This window comes from Apteryx mantelli, chromosome 8, assembly GCF_036417845.1.
Source record: "Apteryx mantelli isolate bAptMan1 chromosome 8, bAptMan1.hap1, whole genome shotgun sequence".
In the NCBI taxonomy this organism is placed as follows: domain Eukaryota; kingdom Metazoa; phylum Chordata; class Aves; order Apterygiformes; family Apterygidae; genus Apteryx; species Apteryx mantelli.
Window position 1 is genome coordinate 36,848,993 of NC_089985.1, and position 24,354 is coordinate 36,873,346.

At 41.3% G+C, this 24,354-nt stretch overlaps 1 protein-coding gene across 1 annotated transcript in view; it reads right to left on the minus strand.

Moving 5' to 3' along the window:
* The window catches only part of GLIS1 (GLIS family zinc finger 1), a 201,878-nt gene that overhangs the window by 98,605 nt on the left and 78,919 nt on the right, over positions 1 to 24,354 (minus strand). Inside the window, exons 2-3 of the mRNA XM_067300496.1 lie at positions 8,908 to 9,106; positions 1,231 to 2,332 (exon numbers count right to left, since the gene is read on the minus strand). Coding sequence (XP_067156597.1) covers positions 1,231 to 2,332; positions 8,908 to 9,106 — 1,301 coding nt within the window. The remainder of the gene's footprint in view (positions 1 to 1,230; positions 2,333 to 8,907; positions 9,107 to 24,354) is intronic.

Genomic DNA, 24,354 nt, shown 5'->3' on the forward strand with positions numbered 1-24,354 from the left:
CATTTATCCAAGAGAAGTAAGAAGAAAATCAGGGTGACCACTTACAGAGAATGTTTTTCTCTGTAAAAGTAAAACATTCTGAATACTGTGGGTTTTTTTCTTCCTTTCCCCCTTCCAAAACTGTTGCAGGCCAGCAAGCATTTTCTTGAACAAATGAAAAAGAGCAAGCTTTTCATATAAACATATTTTGCTGTTACTCCACAGAAAGCCACAGCTTGTCATGGAAAAGTTTGTCTTGATCTAACTTTCTTACAAAAATTTTCCATTATATCATTCTCTGATCAAAACAACAAAATAGACATACAGTTGAAAATGATGCCTATCTAGAAACACAACCTGCTGCCATAATCATTCCTTTTGGTTTTTTTGTGTGTGTGCGTGTGTGTGCACACACACAGGCGCATGTGTGTATTACAAATACGACTTTTTAAATTTCATGGCCCAATTTAGAAGCTTATGTCAAACTTGTTTTGCTTCATCTGTTTCAGTCAGGGTCTTATATCATCGCTGTTTCGAACATGTGGAAAGCTTAATGGAAGTCATTAACTTTTATTTTAGTTTGGCCATATTGTCATCATGGTGGGCAGATGCAGAGATGGTGCTATTCCCAAGATTCTCTTTTTGGAACGCTGATGTTGTTTACATCTTCTTGATCAGACGAGAACAATGGTTTTCACTTATTTTTAAAGCTCCATTTTGCAAATTAAAAAGCCCCTAAAAACCTTTGAAAATCTAATTAAAGATACTCTTTCTATTCTTTTAACTATTTAAAACCCTTAGCAAGATTCTTTTTCATTTCTAAACTACCATTTGAAACTTTTGCACTCACAATTCTATGGGTTATTGTTCAGCTGAAGGAATGAAAAGAATTTCATTAGATGTGTTTTGTGTTTCTTGATTAAAAATGTCACCCGAGGCTCAGTGACTTGTTTTACGTTAAATGACTGCTGCATGCTTTGATCATCACTTTATTAATGCTTTAATGAATATTAAAAAAAAATAAAGCACTAAGCTCTCATATAAGGAAACTGAACCTCTTTTCCAAGAACTACAGTATTTCTTACTCAAACATTTCCTTCTAGATTAAGGTCTTTCTCCAGTTCTCCTTTACTCTGCTGCAGACCAAATTACAGGAAAGCACAATAATTATATTGGAATAATATTGAAGAGAGAACAAGAAAGAGAGCAAAGTAGTATGTTTCTATTCAAACAAATATATTCCAGACTTACCATGCACTTGTTTGGTTTTTCTCCGGAATGAACCCTCATATGAATCAGCAGTTTGTAACGAGCATTGAAGGGTTTATACCGGCGGACACAGCCTGCCCAAAAGCAAGTGAAGTCTTCTCCTTTCCGCTGGTCAATGTGTGTCTTTTCTATGTGCCTGACCAGTTCGTCTTGTTGGTCGTACGTGGCACTGCAGTCAATCCACCGACAGATCTGCTTGCCACTGCTGAGGTCTTGTTCATCGCCCTCGCTGGGCTGAAGGGACTTGGGAGACATGGAGGCATGTAAGTGAGGCAGTGTCCCTTGAGTCTGGCTTAGCTGCTGATGTAGATGGTAAGGGGGAGGCAACCCCTGGTGATGTCGGAAAAGATCAGAAGTAGAGGAATAATCATCGGCTGGTTCTTGTTTTAAGAAACTCACCTTCTGGGTGCTGTGCGAGGCGTTTTGATGAGGAATGCTAGTGCCATTCATCATAAGGCTGAGGTTTCCATTCTCCTCCACTTGCTGCATTTGTATCTGCTCACAGTCACCCCTGTCACATTCAGCGGCAATAGGTACAAGACATGCTGGAGGGGAGGGAATACTGCAAGGATTTCCAGGCTGAGAGCAAGATTGGGGCCGAGAGGATTTTTGAGCACTGTGATGACTGTTCTCCACAGGATGAGAGGAAATGCCAGCTGAATTAGTCCGCAGTCCATTCACACAGGTGACCAGTGACGTCTGCGATGTGCGGATGATAGCTGTAATATCGATTCCTTCAGCTGAAGACGGCACAACAGAGATGCATCTCTTCTTCAGGTTGCTCGACTGTAGCCTGGCCGAGTGCTGAGGGGTGCCAAGTGACAAGGGACCCAGGGAGGAGCTATGTTCATTATTAAACAAGTAAGACGAAAGTGAATTTGTAAAGCTATTATTCATTAGGTCTATTTCAGGATGCAGACTACCGGAGGCTCGCAGCTCCATCCCCTCCGTAATCCTCCTATGTGGAGAAGCCTCAGACACAACCTTATAATCACTCAGGCACTCTTGTTTGATATGTTGAGCCGGGTGACTTCCATTCAGGCATGGAGTGGCAGCATCTACTGAGTCTGGAAACCTGGGCGACCTGCAATACAGTCTTCATTAAGCATCGCTAACTGCCACAGGATTTATGATTTTTTACAAGACACAACTTTTGTTAAGCCCTGGAGAATGGAGGCTCTCTGCTGAATGTTGCCTGCCTAATGCAGCAATTACATCAAAAAATTCTGCAACGCTTCCTCTACAATCCTTGTAAAGGCAGCATCGTTTTACACAGGATTAATTTTACACAGTGGGTTACACACAGAAGAGACAATCTCCCTTCCACTGCTATGAGCAATTCATCAATCACAATCTAGGTTTTCAATGCATAATAGATTGGGCAAAACAATAGCTGAGAATGAAGTTTGAGTGCTTTGGGCATTTTTGAATTATTCAAATATCGGCATTTTCCTCAGAGCACACTGGGAAAATGCCCTGGCGTTCTTGTTCACACAAATCAGAAAAGGTCAGCTGAGTTTTGCTTACACTTTGGAGAGATGCTTTCCTTCATTCAGTTAAAGGAGAATAATCAGTGAGGAAAAAAGGAATACATAGAAAGAACGTGGCATTTCCAACCAGTGGTCCAGAGTCGATGAGAGGTCAGCTGACTGTATACTTCTTACAGATCTACGCAAGATAACTAAGAAAAGCCCCAAACCAATACATTTAAACTGGAGTCCATGTCTCCCCACTTATATCTCCCACATGAAAACCTACATGGGTTTCCAAATCAAAAAAGATTGAAAATCACTTATGCAGAACTCCTGGCAACTGTAAAAAGCAGCAAATGAACAAGACAAAACAAACAAGTGCCAAAGTAGCCTTTAGATGTGAGATTCTCGACCTGAACACCTTGACATCTATCTCCTCAAGACCATACCATAGATAAAACAGAGTTAGAGACACCAAAACATTGAAGGTGAATGACCCAGTGCAGGTTGTCCTGCCTCCAAACGTGTGCTGAATCCAGTCACTCGGAAGCAGAGCATTAATGAACCCCAACAGCCACTTCAGAAAAACACTGCATTTAGGAACCTTTCTTCCTAACGTTTTCGTCCAAGCAGTTAGTGATTGGTTTATGCCTTAAAATGAAACATTTTACCTCAACTACACACGATTATTGTGGATGACCCAACTGTGTTCTGTTTCTCAGGACCAGTGGGTGTTCCTTACATATTCTTGAAGCATGGCAGGGCTTGACCTATGGCTTCTCCACGCAGTGCTTTGCTGGTCTGGGAACAAGAAACAGTACAGCTGTGTGCAAGGAAGCTGTACCTGAACCAACAAACTCTCTGGAGAGGTCCTTCATGGGTCTTAGGCTGACATAAACGGATTTTTGCTTTTTTGATGCTAGCACCGCAAAAGCTGAAGAAAGTCTGGCCATTTGGCAAGTTTTGCATGACAGCACAGGTAAGACAAACCTGGCACCTTTCAAAGCATGAAACACATCTGTATAAGATAATGTGGACATACCCAGGCAATAAACTGCAGAGCCGCTGAATAAACTGCATTTATTTTATGGCTTGGATGATTTCACCTCTATTATTTGCATTAATCCACCACTAACATCAGAAGTTAGGACCACTTCTAACACTTCCCTGATAACAGCTCTCAAAGAACTACTGATGAGAAAAAAACGAACCAAAACAAAACAGAACAACAAAAACTCTCAAAAAGACTTCCCATGAAATGAAGATTGTCAAAAATGACACTTGTCTGAGGCACACAACTGGCAACACTGCAGCCACTGGCAACAGGTTTCTAAGCTCCAACTCTTCAAGGACAGAAGTACTTGATATAAAGAACTTTAATGCCACGAGAAAACTGAAATTCCTCACCTTTCATTGATATAGAACAATCAGATCTCGCATTTTGCCACTGAAATTTTAAAAAGGCTATATTTAATAAATTTAGAGGTTTCCATAATCCATTAGTTATAATTTCTCCCTTTAGATTTGCACAGTTGGTCTCAGGGTAAACCTAAAGCACCTGGTTTTGCAGATGGTGAGTTAAAAAAAAAACACAACAGTATTCATACATTATTTTTTAACATTTTCAGAACCATATGTCTGTAAAATACGTGGCATAAGCAAAATACAAAGTAAAAGCCTTTTATTGCACGTTTGGAAAACTCTGCCTTGCTATCTTGTAGCTTCACTGCTCAGTAGAAAGCATGTTGTTTCAAACTCATTCTGAGAAAGGTTTTACAGCATACTGTGCCAGGAACAGCATTTCCTATTATTTAATTTCTTCTATATGAGAACTCTTCTAAATAATTCAGGTTGTATCATAGTTTAGTGGTCACAAAGCCTTGGGCTAAAGTAAATACAACACATTTCTTATATCATATAAAGCTAACCAAATCCTTACATTTCAGCCTGTGATAATTGGAGTCATATTATTAAGCTTTATGTAAGGCTCCTATCCTGCTCCTAATCCACGTGTGGAGTTCAAGTTGGAGTCAGTGCAGAGTACCTGCAGGAGGGTACAAACATCCCGATTCTGAGAAATCCTGGGCTCCCAAAACTCCCGGCAACATTGGTCTGTGTTTCCAGTACAAGATCTTTCTAAGAATGAGGACTGTATTGCTGAGATGCTGGTACAGTGTAGAATATGAGATGCATAAAAGAGTGGAATTTTGAACCAAAAGGCAAGCTGCAATACCTTATTTCAGAAATAAAAGAGATGAGGCACTGAATTCATGCTTCCTATCCACACAGCCAGCTGGGCCTACGTAATGGTAAGTACAGGTTGCTCGGGCAGATCTGCAAAAGCAAGTCCTTTCTGAGAGATACAGCTTTCTCTGTGGCACTGTATATTTAAATAGCTTGTATTTCTAGTGATGGTTAGGTCTGCTGGGCTTTCTTTTAATTTCTTAATTTTTTTGTGTTGATGTACTGAACCTCAAGGTTGCATTAATGCAAGCTTTCTGAATTCCTAGCACAATTTTGTCTTCACTGTTCTAGGAAAAACCCTGATGGTTCCTCCCAGATCCTCAGGGACAGGGCAGAAGGGGCAACACAGAAGTAAAACTGATGCGAGAGAGAGAAGGGGCCTGGAGGCCAGCTTTGTGCGGCTCCTCTCACACCCACTGGCTGTTTCTCCTGTAATGGTGCCTTGCTGCTACAGCCAGGGATCAGCTTCCAGGCCTGGTATACACAGGCTGTCCTTGCCCTAAGGATTTCGCAGTCCCTGGACAGAAGCCTAATACATATGGAACAAGCAAGCCAGAGGAGCGCGAGAGGGATAGAGGACGGCATGACAGTGCAGTGAGCAATGAGTGGATGTGCTCATCTGCACGGCAGCTCTGCTGGGCTTCCCGATGAGTGACCCTGACGGGGAGCGGGGTCTGGAAGGACACCATACCCACCAGCCTCTCTTCACAGGGAGCATCCATGTACCAGGGATGGATCGTCTGAGGAAGCAGCACTGCTGCATAGTGGATTAAAGCTGAGTGTAAGGCCTTCGCACAGAAATGGCAGCCTCTCAGAGGATACTAAAAGAGTGTTTCCAAAGAGGCTCCCTTACGTGGTAATTGGAGCCAGAGCACAAGGCCAGTAGCACCACGCCAGAAGCGCTGCAGTTCCCAGCAGCCCTCAGAGGGAGACAGGACTGTATCTGAAATCTCCACGTTATTTACAAAACAAATGTACACGCCTTCCATTGCCACTGTAAATGAGCAATTTGCGATAACTGACAGTTTTAAGAAGCTGGAAGAGATTGTTCAGCTGCACATCTAGGGACCCTTTGCAACACTATCTGACTGCTCTGCCGTCTTCCCGGGGTTTTATACGCTGAGCGCTGAGCACAGCGTGGGCGGGTGTGCTGGGTCTGATAATGGATTATTTGACTAAAGGCCAACATTAGCTGTGTGCTGACTCCAATTGTGGTAAAGGAGGTATTAGGACTTTTCCAGTCCCACACACATCTCATTCACAGATAGCATGTAGCGGCAATTCTGTTGCAAAACTCAAAAGCTATTAACTGAGAGGGAAAAGAGGGGACAGGAAGGAGATGGATTATGATTCTTGGATTAAAGCAGTCATCTCTAAAATACAGTTTCTGAGAGAAAGTGATTCAGAGAGATGCTGAAGGGGATAACAAGTTTTAGTCCACTGAGGGATAAAAGCACAAAGCCAACCGTAACCCCAAATCCTGAGGGAGATTTTGGATTGCTGTGGGAGGTGCTCTTTGGTTTGTTTGGGTTTTCTTTGGACGTTGCACATCCTAGAAATGCAAAGTGGTTCAAAGCTCAACCCAGAGAGCTTGCTTGAATTGATATCTGACTTTATTTCTGTCTGGTTACTAGGGTCGGATAGAACAACCAGTGCCAAGTAGAGTCTGCACCTTCTACCATGTGCTCAGGTATCTGTCCACTCCAGCCTTACTTCACTCACACATCTTCTAATGAAGGTTGAAATATGGGGAGGCACAGAGCACCCTTGGCTGCCGCTGACTTCACTGGAACCTGAGGAGCATTCAGCCCTCCTCAGTTATGTCCTCATATTCCTAAATCTTCAGGGAAAGATCATGTTTTCTGTTACTTGCTTGTCAAGAACTTTTGGCATCACAGATACCACGAACAGAAATCATTCCAACTGCTGACCACCTTCTCTCACATGCCAAGGTATTGTTTTGGCTCTGTATCATGTGTCTGGTGAACAACACAGTGCTAAAATTAGACGCTGTGCCTGGGAGGTCCATAGAGTAGAGCTGGGCATTGACATTACCCTGCAAATCCCATGATGATGGGATGAAAACAGTATTAGCTAGGTGGACACACAAGCAGAGCATGACTGGTGGGATACACAAACAACCCACAAAGGAATAGAAGGGACCTGTGCTATATCTTCAAGATATTTCCGAAACATTTCCAAACAGTTACTTAGGAAGCAGCAGAACCTCAAGGATTTAGACTGTGTTATCGAGCAAAGGGGAGGGAATTAGGCCCATCACCTGCTACTTTTTCATAATAGCGGCCTCTCATATTCTGCAGCAGACAATCCTTTATGTTGTTCTGGGAATCCTTTCTCAGATGGGGGCTGGAAGGGGTTCATATTTCTGAGGGTGGGTACTGTGATCCCCAGTAGGCAGGTATCTGTCATTTCCTCATTATAGATTTTACAAAAAGGTTCAAAAAGATCTAAGCAGGATACTCTCTTCCTCCTTTTGTTTGCTCTTGCCCTAATTATCTTTGTCTCATAATTGTCCTCACTGACAGAATAAAAAAAGGTTGATAACTGCCAGTCCCACATTAAGCCATAAAGGGCCTGGGAGGAAGCAGACTTAAATGCAGCAGTAACAGCATCTACCTATCTTTGTAGTGATAGCAGAATATTTTGTTATGTGGCATCAATATTATTTGTCCTTTTCAAACAAACAAACAAACAAACAAAAAGCTCCTTCCACTTGCTTGCTATATTGTTGTGCATTCCCTTCCTGAAAACGCAGATGTTCTTACCCCACAAGCAAATGGAAAAGGGGAAACAAGACATAAATATGTATAATAAAATCAGAAACAGCCAGATTTCCAAGACCAAGCCATAGTCCACATTTTCTCTTGCTGTGACTATGGAAATTTGGGCTTGATAGTTCCAGGCAGAGCATGCCAATTATTCTAAGTATCTAAGATAAAGGCTGTAACTTTATTGAGGTTTTTCTTTTCTGCAGCTCTTCAAAAAGGTCAAGATCATTCCATATTGCATCCCCTGCCAAAAAGCAGTGTAATTAAAATAGATGGACAGGTTTTAATTTGGAGCAGGCTTCTATTCACAATGGATGTCTGTTTAGGGTACTTGTTTAAAATCTGGTAATGTTAAATTTGTAACAACAACAAAAAAATAATGGAGTTCTGTGTTTTCATATAATTAATTTATAGCAAATGTTTAAATAGAGATTCTGTTCATAGCAGATCCAACTCCAGTGTATATATCAAAACCAGAGACCGAATTTTCACATTACGGCCTTAAAAGCAAATACCAAGGATGTGGCTGTATGGGAACATTGAGAATACTTCATTAAAGGAAATGCTGTAGAAATAAAAGTGGCATTGGCTTCCTGTAAGTTTGATGGTGGCATGCCAAATTGCCATATGGGAGACATTGGTTTGGGAGTAAGTATCATCCCTGCCTTCCAGGCTACAATTTGGAAACAACACGGGATTGGGGTGGCGATGGAGGTACAGAGGAGGCAAGCCTGACCCTACCGAAGCCCCTGGCAAAACTCTCAGTGACTTTTGAGCGTGCTGGAACAGTCCCCATAGAGAAGCCGTATCATAACTGCAGGGCAGGGAGGCTGCAGCTGCGTTTAGAGCGCCTCCCACTGGCACTGCCATGGACAACTGTCTGGGCACATGTGCCAAATGGCTGCACTTCAGTCCATGCAGTGAGAACCTGCAAATGAGCCTTGTGGTTCAATGAGCATCTTAGAAGGACATCTAAAGTGAAGTAAAAACCAAAAATACTCTTCCAAATGTAGCGCCCACATCTGGTCACAAGATAAAATCCAGGAAAAGGGAAAACCCAGGTTCAAACCCAGAGCCTACTACTGGCAATGGTTACAACAATGAAGCACTCCAAAACAGCAAAGTGTATCAGCCAATAAAACTTGCAATGATACCTTATATCCGAGTGTGCCAAGTTCAGCTGCCCAACATGAAGCAGCCTCTCACAGGACAGTGTGTGGTCTCGCATAAGTGGGCTCCCTGCATGGATGAACAGACCTTGTCTGCAGACAGGTACTGAGCTATTTGTCATCTCCATGTCCATCATGTTCTTCTTCTCAGAGATCAAATTACAATGACTGTAGCCACCGTTCACTGTCAAAAAAAGAAGAAATAATCATAAGCCTCTAATCAAGAACCGTCTATATTCATTACTACTTTGTATGCTCCTTGTTTTGGATTTCCTTGCAAAATTCTTGTAAATGACATGGCAGTGGAAATGAAAAGTTTCACAATGAAGCAAAAATTAATTCCAAAGGAATCTGGGTCTGTGAATTACAGCTGTTTATTTCTCTTTTTAAGTTATGGGGCTGTTTTACACTTCATATTCTAACTCAAAAAAACTTAGTGTGATAGCTTCCTTTCCTTCTGTGTATTTTTATGGCAGAGTCTTGCTTATGTTAGATTTTGGGGAAGGACATTTTAGAGTTTTTTTAGAAGTCTTTATTTTCAGTGAGAGGAGCTCTGAAAACAGTGACGTAAGTCAAGTTTTTCTTCGCAGACAATTATTTCTGTGATTATGACTTTAGATGGGCATGTTTCTACTTTACTGTCAGGTCAACAGTAGGACAAAAAAACCTAACTTTGTTTCAATGTATAAATTTAACTGTATTTTCCAAATAAGCTATTATTGTAAACGATGATAGTGATGTAATGGTGTCAGAAACTAATGGAGTATGGCAAGCATATCTTTTTCGCATGCATACAGAGCCCAGGAAAGTAACTCTTTCGCCCTTGTATCCAGGGCTGTTGGTGGGGTATTACAGAGCTGGGCAGCATTGCAGTTATTCCATTTACTACGGAGGCACTGACTGTCGCACACTGAGGAAGAAAACAAATTCTGCCGACAAAGTGACAAAAGATGAAGCCTAAGCCCAGTTTTGTGCAAATCACCGATTCTCACTAGCACCAAGATTTGTCTTTTCCTAAGGTGTTATGAGGCAGGATTCATTTCACTGAGGTTTTGCTGTCTATGTTTGACACAGACAAGGTCTATGCCATTCAGCCATCTGAAAACGGGTATCTAAAATGGGCTTATGCACCTTTGGGACATGCTTTCCTCTCCCCCTTGACTATAGAAGGCACCAAGACGATTAAACTGGGTACCTCACTTCTAGACAGCTGTAGTTCGGTGAAATGAATCCCACCGAGCAGCCATATGACTTACAAACATCCTCATCACAAATAACCCCCATCGCACTGCTCTCAGGTCTGGTCCTCCTTTTACTGAAACCCATGTTGGGCACAACTGCTATCATTTTGACATTATCATTTGTGATATTACGCAGAACAGGTAGATATTGATCTAGGTATAATACTATATAATTACATAGATATCACTGTATTCAGGTAATGATATTGTCATGACATAAGACCACACTCTAGTTTTGCAGTGGCTGTAGTTTTGTGGTATTGTTCATGAAGTTCAAGTCAGAGGTTTGTGCTCATTTTAGACAGTCACTGCTTTAGCACGGCTTCTCAGATCAAAGATGCCTTTAACGCACATGAACCCCCTTTTCCTCTTATGTATAGCTGCTATCCCCATAGCTGTCAAAAGGCAAGTGGGAAACCCTGAGCTGCTGTGGTCCTCTACCATTACAGTCAATGAATGCTTTGAAAGCGATGAGAACCACATTCAGGTTTTTGGTGAGTATACATAAGGAGAAACAGGTGACTGTGGAAGGCAGAAAAAGTCTCTGGTAACAGGAGAAATTGTGAAAGGGCTCCCTGCACAAAAGTTCATTCTCCTCCACTGGCTGGGCTCCACAGCTCCCCCAGCATGCTCCCCGGCACCACTGTAACAAGGAAGACCATGGCAGATGAAGACACAGTCCAGGCAAGGATCCAGACCCACAGAAAAGAGTAGGTACACGTGACACCCAAATTACTAGTCTCATGAGGCGTCACTGCGACATTTCCAGAGTAGAATTCCATTTCCAGTGAAAAGTTTTCAGTGTTCGGCTTATGCATTACATTCCCTGATCATTTATTTGTTTGATTTTTGTTTAAGAAGTCAGAATTTTAAAAATTGAAAAAACAATACAGGTTTTTTTCTACCGAGCTCCAATCACAATAGTAAGGTATGTGGTAAGTCTTAGGAAGTGCAGGCCAGTATTATTTTATATAAATAAACAGATCTTGCAAGGTTTTTAGGAATGATATATGAGATTTTAATGAGAAATACAAATATATATTTAAACTATACAAAACAGGTCATTAGCCTTTTTCATGGCAATTAATGTATGTTTTAGTTATTTCAGATTAATATTCTGAGACCTGAATCCATTGATATTCTGTGATTGTTTTGAATGGCTCTGAAGATATAAAGAAGCTGTATAAAAGTGTAGCATCTTCTGGCCAGCACAATGCAGTCAATTGTATCTGGTGGTTTTGGACCTAAGTGTTTAAGAATATCATGTTGGATGCTTTTCAGCTCACAGCGGGTGTTTGTGATGATCGGCTCTGTCCTGGTTGTAATTATGACATAAATAATAATTATATCGTATGGAGTCCACAACTCCACAGGGTTTTATTCCATTCCTATTCTGGCTTTAACCCCTCATAATTTAACTCACTTCAGTGGTAATATCTACCATAGCAAAACAGTACAATAAGACCCCTAGTTGTTAATTTAGATATGTGAGTCACATGTAAAGGTGACTGTTGAAAATACACTGTTCAACTTTTTGATGAAAAAGAGTTTTATACACTTTCAAAGGCCACAACACTGAGAAAAGTTGGTAAATCAGTCATACCTACGATACCCAATTCACGGTTCCTCATTTTTTCCATCAGCAATGTTATCTGGACAATATTCAAAATGCATCTTCCCTCCAGAATTCTTTAAAAACGTTTTACGTTTATACTGGACCAGTAGTAAAAACACTTTCTCTTTCTTTTTTCGTTTCCCAAATGATACAAGTATGAAATTCATTAGGGTCTTTCTAAATATGAATTTTATCAATTTTATCATATTATCAAAACACAGAAACTTGAAGCTTCCACTCAAAGTTCAGCAATACCAATACCAACTGTAGCACACACTGATACCTATTTGTTTGAAGACAGAGATTTCCTAGAATAACATGAACATTATCCCTGTGCTGTCAAGAACGATTATCTTTTCTTGTAGCTGTCAAATCAGAAAATGCATTTTCTCCCCACAAAGGAACCAAACACTCATGTTAACTCCATGAAATTAGGTGTGCATTTCAGCTAGTCTGCTGTACATTTTCCTATACAAAGTACCTTACAGATTTGTTAACAAGGGCTAAAAATTACTTGCCCAAGAGCGCCTCATCTGAAGCCACTCCTGCATCAAAGTGCCCTCTGAAACGTGCCCACCTCATGGGAGCTGGAACAACGATGGACAAGTAACAACACCCGGCTCTCACTTTTCCCCTGCAGCAAACTAAAACAAGGAGCAAGAGATTGTCTCCAAACACAGACAACCAGAGCCTACATTCCGCTGTTCAAGTGAGCAAATCCACTGCCTTCAAAAAAAGGTTTAAAAGGTATGGTTTACACCAGTGTAACTGAGACCAGAATCTGGCCCTTTGACAACTGGCTTTTTTGTACAATATTAATTTCACTGGCTGGCATACAGGAGATTTAAGCATTTTCCATGTCTGGAACTAGATCTCCTCTTCACTGGTATCTAGGGGCCTTTAACCTACATACTGTAACTTACCAATAACAGATGAAAGGAGCCCCTGCTCCCTCCCGTACACCAAAGGGTTCGCCCTGCCTTCAGGAGAACCCTAGCTATTTCATAAATCCATATAAAAAACTAATCCTAATTTACAGAGAGTAAATCTAATAAAAGCAGAATGGTTTCCAGAAGGATCTCATGGAAGTGGAATCCATCAGCATAACTTTTGTCTTTCTCTTTTTCTGTCCTGCAGTTTTGATTTATATCTTTAACTTTAAATGCTTATGAAGGGAACAGAAGAGGCTGATACAGTAGTGTGCGAAGGCTGCAATCAGGCAATTCCTTCCATATGAGTAATCAAGTTAGTTCAGCTTTGGATATCTTGCTGCTTTCATTCTGGGGTAAGTGACTTGGAGGGAGCTTTTTCTTGATTTATGCCAGAAGACGTCACGTGAGAATCGGGCCCATTGACTGCCATGGGGTTCCGCACCGCAGGAAGGACCGCGCACAACTGGGCAGGATCTGCACAGCCAGCCCTGCGTTTCTTGCTAGGGGTAAATGCCACCCAGCAGAAAACAGTGCTCCTACTCGCACAAAGGGAAACCTGTCCGAGTGACAATGAAATCAATATTAAAACCAATCCTACTAAAGGGCAATAGCTTTTTCCTTCCCCAGGGAACATCTTGTTTACTGCTCAGGAAGGTTCATTCCTACTGATAAAATTGACTATTAAGGCTGTAGATAGATAAGAGCAAGGGCTTACGGAAAGAGTAATTACTCAACAACAAACATATGTTACAGTGCTTTGGAGTTTACCTAATTAAGGACAATGAACAAATAACTGAAATGATGTATAATTGAAACGACTCACATTCAAAATAGAGATAGATTTGAAATATTTGCCTAACATACTTAGATATCCCCCGAGCATTGTGGGCTTTGTGGCGACAACCAAACTAGGTCATTTGCTTTTTTTTTTTCTTACTGCTCCATTCTCTTTAATTACTTCTTTTTTAAAAGTATTTTGCCATTCTGGGTTTTGTTTGGATGCAACGTCCAAAATTTACCACGACAACACTGAGAAAAGGAACGTTATTATTGGCAGCCAGATGAATCACGTGAAACTAGTGAAAGACCAAACACTACTAAATTTTCTCTAACAAGTGAAAATCATCCATGCTGGAAGAGGCCACCAAAGCTCTCCACCGAGAGAAAATAATTAACTCAAAAGGTGCCAGCACAGCAAAACATGGTGTCACAGAGAAGGTACTGCACAGATACTCAACATCCCATTCAGCATATCCAGTGCTGAATAGTCTTCGTTAGAGCATGGCTGGAGCTACTGCTACAACTCCTATAGGCTTAGTAAATTAAGAGCATAAATAGGGATGTATAGCACTTTGCCGCCTGCTTGAAGGCTCTAATTCATGATCTGAAAACTTCAAAAAGCAGAATCTTCAAAATGACTCATGAAAATACAGCATTTTCAAAACTTTCAAAACAAAAGGACTATTTTCATCACTCTCCCAAAGTCTTTTATGCATATTATGCCAGTCTGTGTTGTGAATGGGAGTGCCTAATTCCTACAATAACACGGAGTCTGGGGGGAGCCATGTCACAGAAAAGACTGGCAGATAGAAACAATAGCTCTTCTTAAAACTGCTAGAAGGCAAGTCCAACCATATGATAGTAGAAACAGTACAGATTTCTTATGCCTTGTGAAAACCAAGATTCTTCCTTTAGTTTCAGTAAATCACTATTAGAATGGGTGTGAATTTGGGACTAAATTTTTGAACTGTGGACACAGATTAAGAGAAGGAAAATCACTTTACAAGTAAGCTGGTGTGATCAGTCACGTATCATATCACAGCCTTAAGCAGACCCTGCCCAAATGACAAACTTTCAGATCTTGGTCTAGAGAGCCAAAAGAGAGGATATTCCGATCTTTTACTGACCTCTTTGCACTCATTTGCACCATCTGCTACACCAGACCTTTAGGCATTTGGTCTTCTCAGCCCTTTGGAGGGGAAAGTTCTGCACTTTAAGAGACCTTTGCAATGACTTCTAATTCAGTACAAGACTTCCATTAACACTTGATTTTGAAAGATTTATTTTAAATCACATTAACGTTTTATATCATATTAATCACATGATGTGGTCCCAAATTGCCTGACCAGGATTCTTTATGTAGGGAAACGTATACAGTTACAATCTCTCTCACAAAGCTTTGAAAACCCAATCTTTTATCACAAGCTGTATTTTTACCCTGCATATTTTTGGAAACTTTCTGTGTTTTGACTTCATCTCTGTGCTGATATCAATAATGTGCACCACTAGGTTTCTCCTGGGGCAGAAGGAGGCAAGAAACCCCTTAGAGGTGAACAGCTCCAGCAGAGTGTGTTAAGGGGCAGAATTCCCTCCTAGTTCTGTGAATTACCTATGAATTATCCAGGTCTTCTGTGATGGACAGGTAGAAAACGCAGGATCTGAACACGGTGCTGAGAAAGCAGTTAAATAGATAGTCACTATTAAACAAAATCAACTCCACACAGAAAAATCACTAAAGCTGTTCAAACGTAACTGTGCAGCTCTTTAGGTCCACTGGGCAGTCCATGGGGTCAAAAATACGAGCTTTCAGTATGACCATTTGTTAAGCACAGCTCCTTTGATTCTTTCAGACTGGCAAAGGAAGACAACGATTCTTTTTTCCAAGGCCATCAAGATAAGAGATCTCTGAGTCTCTTTGGTTGCTGTTGGTCCTTACCTAAGGACTGAAGTGGTTAACAATAACAGCATTGAATTATCATTGCTGCATACAAGAGTTCATATCTCACAATGATGAATGGAGCAGCTCACACCACATTCCAGGTTCACTCTGTATCAGTTACACTCTGTTCCCATTTTAAAGGTCTATTTAATACAACCGGTAGAAACTTAGCTTTGCTTTTTTATGATAATACTTGTACAATACCTTAATAAAAACACAGTAAGTGAGAGCCAACATTCTTGCATTTATTGCAGAACAGATCATACTGTATGGTGAGAGTCAGGGGAAGACACAAACTGTCCTGCATCTGTGTATCAGAAAAGAGGTGATATTCTCTGCCGATTTGAAAACAGATACAGGTGATAGGAATATATAAAAGACTTCAGTGGAATGTGGTAGGGTTAAAACCAACAACATTCAATAAGATTAGAGTAAGAAAGACGGATCTCTTTCCTCCAGTTTTTTGAACCATCCTGTAGAATCCCGTAGCAGAAATATTTATTTTACTTTCACACTGATGCATGAGCGAAGACAAAAGGACTAAGAAAATTCTTGTAAACTAAAACAATCCAGCTAGTGAAATAAATTGTAGAGTATCAACCTGTTAAAAACTTGTGGAAGATAAATATAACCCATGTGTGTCTTTTCAGTAAATGCTGGACCCTAAGTGTTGGCTACATCTCTATTTGTTATTTCATGTTCAATTTATTTTTAAAAACAGTGATTTGGATTGCATTTTCTTTCCATTCTGTGGAATTTCTTTTTGCAGACTCCACAGAATATTTTAAAAGAGTCAACGAGTAGGGTTGGCATTACTGAACAAAGAAAGTGTGGTTAATTTTATATCAAAAGAACTTAAAACAACTTGAAAACATTTCAACAGTTTAGACATCTGTAGCCTTTTCTTTTTTATGCATGTGGCTACAGATGTGGCCATATTTCATTTTATCCTGATATTTTAAAGATAATCTTGGAGTCCAACACAGGTAAGCAAAGAATGCAATAATGATACATTACATCTTTTATTGCTAAAATGTTTTGCCATGTTATGTAATTTAGATTTCCAGCAAAGACCCTCACAACACTTGTTGAAGTCAGTGAGCATGGCCCAGACTCAGGAAAACTCATGCTTTGTGTTTAGGTTCCAGTGACTTCACAGCCTTAGTTGATGTTCTGAGTTAGCCTCTAAAGTGTAAGAATATAACCATTTTAGGCAACAGTAAAGCGATCCTCAGAGAAGTTAAACAACTGTCTACTACCACAAGGAGAGTTTCACTACACTCAGTTTTGGAACTCGGCATTCTTAGCTTCCTATTTGGATCTCAGCTCTCTAAATCACACCGCCAAGTAGAGCTGAGAGCAGACTGAAAATGGCCATTGTACCCCTTTGTGACAATCAGGAGAAAGCCTTCTCCAGCCTGATGCAACACAGGTCTTGTCATTACGCTCACTGTTACAGGGACGCCTCATCTTGGAATCACCTTTTGCCTGTTGCCAGGCAATCTGAAAAATATTGTTGCTCAGCACATCTGGCCTTCTTTGTGGTCAGTTATCCTTCCTCGCAGCTTGGCTTTTAGAAACAGTGGGAAAATACATTAAAATAGATGTTTTAGGAACATATTAAGCTCAAAAAAAATTATTTTAATTAAAAAGGAAATCCTAAAACCTTTCTAATGGGCACTTGGAGGATATAAGCTCAATGTAATGAAATTTGATGTATTTCTTTTTCTTCTTTTTTTTTTTTAAGACGACCATGAACGGAATAGGCCTAGTTCTCAATATTTCTGATGGGTAGGCTATATCATTACGCTTTTCCTTGCTCTGTCAAACACAGGAGAACAGGAGTGCCTCTGCTACCTTAAGAACAAACATGTTAAAAGGAGACAAAAACATAGCCCTCGGCCCCAGCCTCCTTTCCCACTGCTCCACTCATCTCCATTTCCCTTTCATTACAAAGCTCTGCTTCAATCCCTTTCTTCTACTGCCATCTTTAACCCTCTCCAACCTGTGCTTCACCTTCCACTACAAATGTGCCAGGATGCCACAGACGCAACAGGCAGCTGCTGAGCTGAACGAGGCCAGCACTTCCACATCCACTGTGTTATAGAGATGCACAAGTTTCAACCTCACCTGAAGCTGATCACACTATCTAGGTACCAGACAGTTGTAGTTTTCAATGCCAGCAACATATATAACACACACAAGCTGCTGTCAGTCCATTTGGTTTAAATTCCCCGCTCTCATGGATCAGATTGACCAACAACTCATGCTCTCACAGCCCAGCTGAACCAGGATGAATTAATCCACAACCTCTGAAGAAATGTCATTGTGCATATTTGCGTAAGGTATAAGACAACTCTGCACCACGTAGGGTTAGGTACACACTCACCTGCCCTCGTCCCCTTTGGTTTGGCTTTTTTGTTGCTCTAAATGGACACCACCAGGGTTTTCACAGCAGCCTGTAGCTGGATGGGGCCTGTAGGTTAAAAGAACTCCAGAGTGACTCTTTCAAGACAGAAGTTCACACATTTTGTGGCGAGGGCACTTGAATTGTTCCTAATGTAAACATGCTTTCATCAAAATTGAATACAACTCCTTTGAGAAGACAGGATCTTTCCATATAGGCATGGTTAGATGCCAATTTATTTCCTTTTGTTTTTTCCTCTAAGTCATTTAATTCACCAGCCAGTGGATGCCTCCTGTGAATTGTATGTGGGTTATTGCTTTCCCATTTACTTATTACACTCTGAACTTTTAAACTTCCAGATTTCCACTCCCCTATATTTTACTTAGTTCATTTAGCCTCTCTTTTCCATGGAAGTTCTAGCCAGCAGACCATGTAAAGACTCCACTGGGGTATATGCTCTCCCAAACATTAGAAACACACGGATGTGCAGGGAAGGAAAGCTGGGGCTTTGCCATATGGCACCTTGCATGTGTCTCATGTAAACATATATGTCTCTACACCCCAAGAAGCAATTTTACATCTGCCTGGCTTGGCAGTGCACTGTATGTAACAAAAATACCCACCATCTATCCTTCCAGCAGAGCACAACAATTATTTCCTTCAAGATGTTCAATTGCTGGGCTTAAGGATTTAGAAGCCTGGGAGTGTCTCCAAGTCAGTAAAAGCCATAGAAGCTAACTTCTCCAAAGACAGAATCGCCATAGATCGCACAGGGTTATGCATAAATGGCAAACTTTAAACAAAGGAGCACACTGTTAACTAAAAAGCATTTTGTTCGTTTTAATGCAAGCTAGATGGAGAAAAAGGACTGGTAAGAAGGGGGTGCGTAACATCTAGTTTTGGGGACCTAATTCTGATGCAGGTATTTGGAGGCTACTCAAAGGAGACAGAAAATGACTCACAGTAGGAATCAAAGTGCGGTGGGAGTCTAGGAGGAATGACTTCCCATGTTGGCTGCTAAAGCTCTGTGGAAGGAGTATGTGAAGCTGGAAAACCTGCATGCCAGCTTCCAGCTATGGGTTGTCTTCCACTCCATTCGCTAGTCCTCCAAAAGTGTGAAATGAGCTTCTTTCCTGCGAGAAGCTTCATGAGTCTCCCTTCTCCAATGATCTCTTCACTCCACTACACTTGCTTATAGGAGGGTGGAAATAAATGGTGTGGGAATGAGGCTACTATGGAAGCTGCTGTGAAGATGAAGACACAGGGAAGAGGAAAAACAGGGAAAGGAGGATGGAGAAAGATTAGAGGGCAGATTTTCTTATTGAGCAGTACTGACTGAAACAAGCACTGAATGAACAAATGTTTAGCTTCTACTAAAAGGCTTCTGTGAGTCTTCTAGAGATATCAGTGGGCAATTGCTATGGCCTAGGAGATATAGAGAGTATATATGTATATATTTACTATCTACTGTATATGTATATACGTACTATCTAATACTATATATGAACTATCTATGTACCTAGAACAAGAACTTTGCTATCAAGAACTACGCTGCCTCCTACATCCTTCTGTAAAATGGGTCTGCAATATCTACACAAGTTGTGAGAATAAGATACCTCAACAATTACACAGAACTGGATATTCCAGTGAAGAAGCAAACAGACACCTAAGTGTTATCACAGTCATGAGAAGCCCTTTACTCTGATACACAGAATTATGCAATCACAGAAAACAGGGCTGAACCAGTCTTCAGAAGGTGATTTATTCTAACTTCTCTCCCCACAGAGGATCCACTCTCCCAGACCTAGGGGTGTTTGGCCCATCTGTGCTTTCCAGCCTCCAGTGATTCCCTAGCACTTCTAGCAATCTGTTCAATTGTTGATTTGACTTTGACATTTTTCCTCAATGTCTACCCTAAACCACCCTTTGTGCAACTTAAATCATTACATCTTGTCCTGTCCCAACTGGACATGAAAAACAGTCTGTTCCCTTGCCCTCTTACAGCAACCTTTTATGTCTTCAAAGGCTGTTATGTCTCCACTCAGTCTTCTCCTGCCTATGCAACCCAGTCCTGATTTTTTCAGTCTCTTCTCATAAATCATGTTTTCTAGAGCTCTGTCGCTCTGTTTCTTCTCTGAACTCTCTATTGTGGAACCTTTTTCTCTCTGATGGGTCCTTTTTCTGCACTTTATGCTGTATTTTTTCAAATTTTCCACTATCAGATCCTGTCCTTCGCAAATAATGGCAGGTATATACTTCCTCCACTGTGAGCCAGCAGGAAAGTAGCACGACAGCAATCAGATCCAGCAGTTAAACCTCAGCTGAATTCATGGCCAAAGCAGAGCCAAGTGCTGCAGAGGGAGCTGGAGGCAGTGGCAAGCAGGCTGGGAGAAAGCACAGTGTGGTTAGAGGTGGTACCCAGGCCTGGGACGTCAATATGTACCAGCTTGAGGGCTAGGGCAGCAGAGCAGCTGGAGTTCAGGCCAACTATCAGGAAATCTGCAAACCCAGGAAACCCAGTCAGTAATTAAGATAAGAAACTAGGTTATGGACAGCTTATAAGCCCTTGAAAAGCCTTTGCACAAACATCCACTTAGTTTGTTACAAGCTATGGTCTTGTAACCAGGGCTGTGTTCACTCCAGTGACAGACTGGCTAGGAGTTAATACACATGCAGCTAAGCAGCATCTCTTTGCACGCTTCCCACTGATCATCCTCTAGCTTACACAGTAACTGCTAGCCATAAGCCCTGCCACCCTGTGTGTGTCACCCTACATGCCAGAGACTCTTCCAAGCCTACGTGCCACACATTGAATAAAGCAATACACAATTCTTACCCACATAAAATAGAAAAGCTATAGCTATCTCGCATGCAACATCCTACGAAAGCTAGTCTACAACAAAACCCTCAGTTGACACTCTCCCTGCTTGGTTAACTCCTTGCATAGTGCCTAGCACAAAGATAGCTAACCCAGTGTGATGATTCAAATAAATAACAATAGCTCTTGCTGATATATACACCTATGTTCATACCTATCCTTTTCTTATTTTATCTTACTTCTTGTGTAAGACACAGAGTAATAGGATTAATGAACCTTTGGTCTAACCCAGTGTACCTGTTCTTGGGTTCTTATTGTCATATTAAATTGTTCTCTGAAAGACGCCCGGAAAACTCAATATAGAAGAGTTAATCAAACACATTCTCACAGAGGCAAAGGTTGCCTCCACCATGGTCCTATCACTCCATAACTCAACTTAGTAGCATAAAACAGCAAATAAGGACTCATATAAAAGTTCACATACTTGCACATTGTCCAGATTCCAGGGCTAAGGTATTCTAAAAACTCTAATTAAAGCTAGACTTTACAGATTTACAGCACTTTTTCTCCTGACCATCCCAACCCTCAAGAATACATGAAAGTTATAAAATCATTCTAACATGCTGATCTAATTGATCCAGTGAAACTGAGAGAGTAATTCATTAATCATATTCTCTCAGAGTCCAGTTCTGTTCTTGTCTGGTTGTAAACCAGGAGTCATTGCCACGTTGCCATAGCCAGTGAAATAACAGTACTATAAAACTAGAAAGAGTAAGATCGAACCTATGAAGACTTCCAGAGCTGAGTATCTAAAGATACACACTGGAGGGACCAGTCTTTAATATCTCTATTTTAATAAAAGATTCCAGTACTCAAATAGAGATACAAACACTGCAACCAGCAATTCAGAAAATCATGGCGACGCCCTGAGCCTGCAGAGAGCCACAGACAGAATGATCTTCTTCCAGGCACACTAGATTTAAGAGCCTCAGACTGAGAATGACTGGCTTGTTATGACCCTGGGCAGACATCCCATTCCTTTCCTCTTTCCCATCACCTTGGCACGCTGCTAGCCTTGATAGTAAGGGACGAAGATTTATATCTAGAATGTCCATTTTTATGTGAATTTAGTGGTGGAAAAAAATGCCAGGTTAGGAGCCGTGAAGACGGAGATGTTCCCATAGCAGATAGAGGGTGGTCAGAAGGTGTGCAATGTTCCCTAAATGTCAGGACCAAGTGTCTAGAAATGTGTCCTGCAAAAACTACTTCGAAGTGGGAAATGGAGACCCTACAGTGAGGTGACACTGTGTTTGTGAGTAGAAGGCATGCTACAGGAATACCGAGCAGCTTCTCAAGTCCACACATTTACAGATTGAACACAGAAAGACCATCAGTGTGGCTGGTGAATTGTATTTTCTGCATCTAGTTTAACCATATGCTGTTGGATCTAAAGGGTATCTTTTAGAAAGACATCAAATCTCAAAGTGGAATCTTTACATGATGGAGAATTGCTTCTGTGGCAGTTTGTTCCATGGTTCTCAGCAAGAATTTGGTATAGCTTGAACTTTTTTGACTTCAGTTTCTAGGCACTGGTTCTCACTACACCTTTGTGTGCTAGATTAAAACACAAAAATACTTGGTACTTTCTCCCTCTGTAGATAACTTCAGACTTTGCTCCTACCAATTCTTCAATGACTAACTGGCCTTCTTCAGTTTCTCATGGTACAGTCTATTCTCCAGATCATGAATCATTCTTGTGAATCTTCTCTCAAATCCAGTCAGTTTTTTCCAAAGAACCTTGTTAAATTGTCAACACCAGAACAGCACAGTACTAGAATCACTAATAACTTATAAGACAACAATGTCATTTCCCTATTTCTGCTTGATATATGCATAAACACAGCTCTCTAAATATGCTTTTTATTCTTTTGCTGTAGCATCGAAATAGGAGCTCTTGTTCAGCCAGCAAACTCTTAATGTTTTACCTGAGGCTGCCTGGCCTGGTCCTTGAATGCTCTCAGAGTCTGGGGGAGGGGAGAAGGACGGTTATTCTGGTTTTGTGTGTGCGTGACTTTAATGCAAACCTCTGTTCAGAACTAGAATAAAGTCACCAAATTATACTACTGTGCCTCCAAACTTAATGACCCAGAATGAGTTCTGCTGCCGATGCGCCTAACTCAATAGGCACCACTGAAAACAATGGAGTCCCCCAGTGTGTGACCAAAAAAGAAATAACAACTTTTTAAGGAATGTAGCAACTGCAGAAGCTCAGTAACCACTTATGAAACTGAGGGGGGAAAATCAGCCCATTTGAGATTTTTGTTTACAGGCAAAAATGGCTCCAGCAATAGAGACAGCGAATGCAAGATTTCTGTTGTTTTAATTAAGCCTTTCTTAGGTTTGCCTTGTTTGGTTTAGCCCAAGTTCTGCAGAGTACATCTAAACCCTATGGCTGGTTTGGAAAAGGCAGAAGAGTGGGAGTCACTGAAGCCATTTAAAAAATAAAGGAGCTGGAAGCCGAATGTGTAAGTTTGTTGTTTGAGCCTCAAAATAAGCCATAGCCCTTCAGAGCTGAAGTGATTGCTGATGGAGCAGAGTACGACTCACAAAAACCTGTATTTACCAGGCAGAAATCCATGTGGTCCTGAGCACACTGACTGAGAAATCAGCTTTTGAATGGATGGGAAGATGAGAGGGGGGGAGAGCCACCCCGGAAGCTCCCAAAAACAGAAAAATATGGAAATTAAGTAGAAAAGGATTTTTTCCTTCTCCTTGTCATAGCCCTTCATCTGCACAGATGCTGGCAGCCAGCAAGAGGGAAAAGATGAGAGCAGCACAGCTCCAAAATCAATACTTGTAATATGATGGAAGCAAGCATCATGCATTACTTGCACCAGGAATTGTTAGTGGTAGTTTTTCAAAAAGAAAAGCAAGGAAAGAAGGGACCGACTTTAGCAAATCTGGGCCACCTCAGAACATGGTGCAGAGGTCTCTGAGCTGGCGTGACTCAAGCTGACGAGTCCTCCTGCTGCAGGGTAAGGCCATGCAGAGACACTTCCCACCCCCAGTAAGAAGGTCTGCCTCCCGAGGGCTTACTAGCCTGGGTCAAACATTGGGCTGGCAAAACTGCCCAGCCCGGTCCGAAGGCCCAGCTGGCAGCCGTTGTGCCGTTGGCTTTGGTAGCTATGCCTAGAAAGCACTAAGCTCCACAGAAGCGGCAGCGTGCATGCTGCAGTGACTGGCGGCCCAGCCCTGGTACGAGTGGCTTCCCAAAGCTCACATCTACATCCCTGGTACGTCACTGCATTTTCCTCTCCTCAGCCAGCGTTCACAAACGAAGTATCTTGTTTCTGTGTAACTGAATCCCAGCCATGTATATACAGCTAATGACTGGTTACACCACACATAATGAAGAGTCACGTTTTGCTAACTGCATATAAAATAAACAAGCTAAAAAAGAAAACAATTACTGACTTTGGTAGGAATCCCTCTTGACCTCCCTTTTGGACTCAGACCCTTGATGCTTAGACTGCTATGACATATAGTCACTGTTAGGTGCATGTACTCCTTTGCTCTGTTTTGCTTTCTTTTTAATATCCACTGATATTTAGCTTCTGTTGCTGCAGAACATCCATCTGGCAGAGGCCAGAACATCAGAATTAATTACTGTGGTCTGCTCAGTACCTGCCACGGCCTCTTT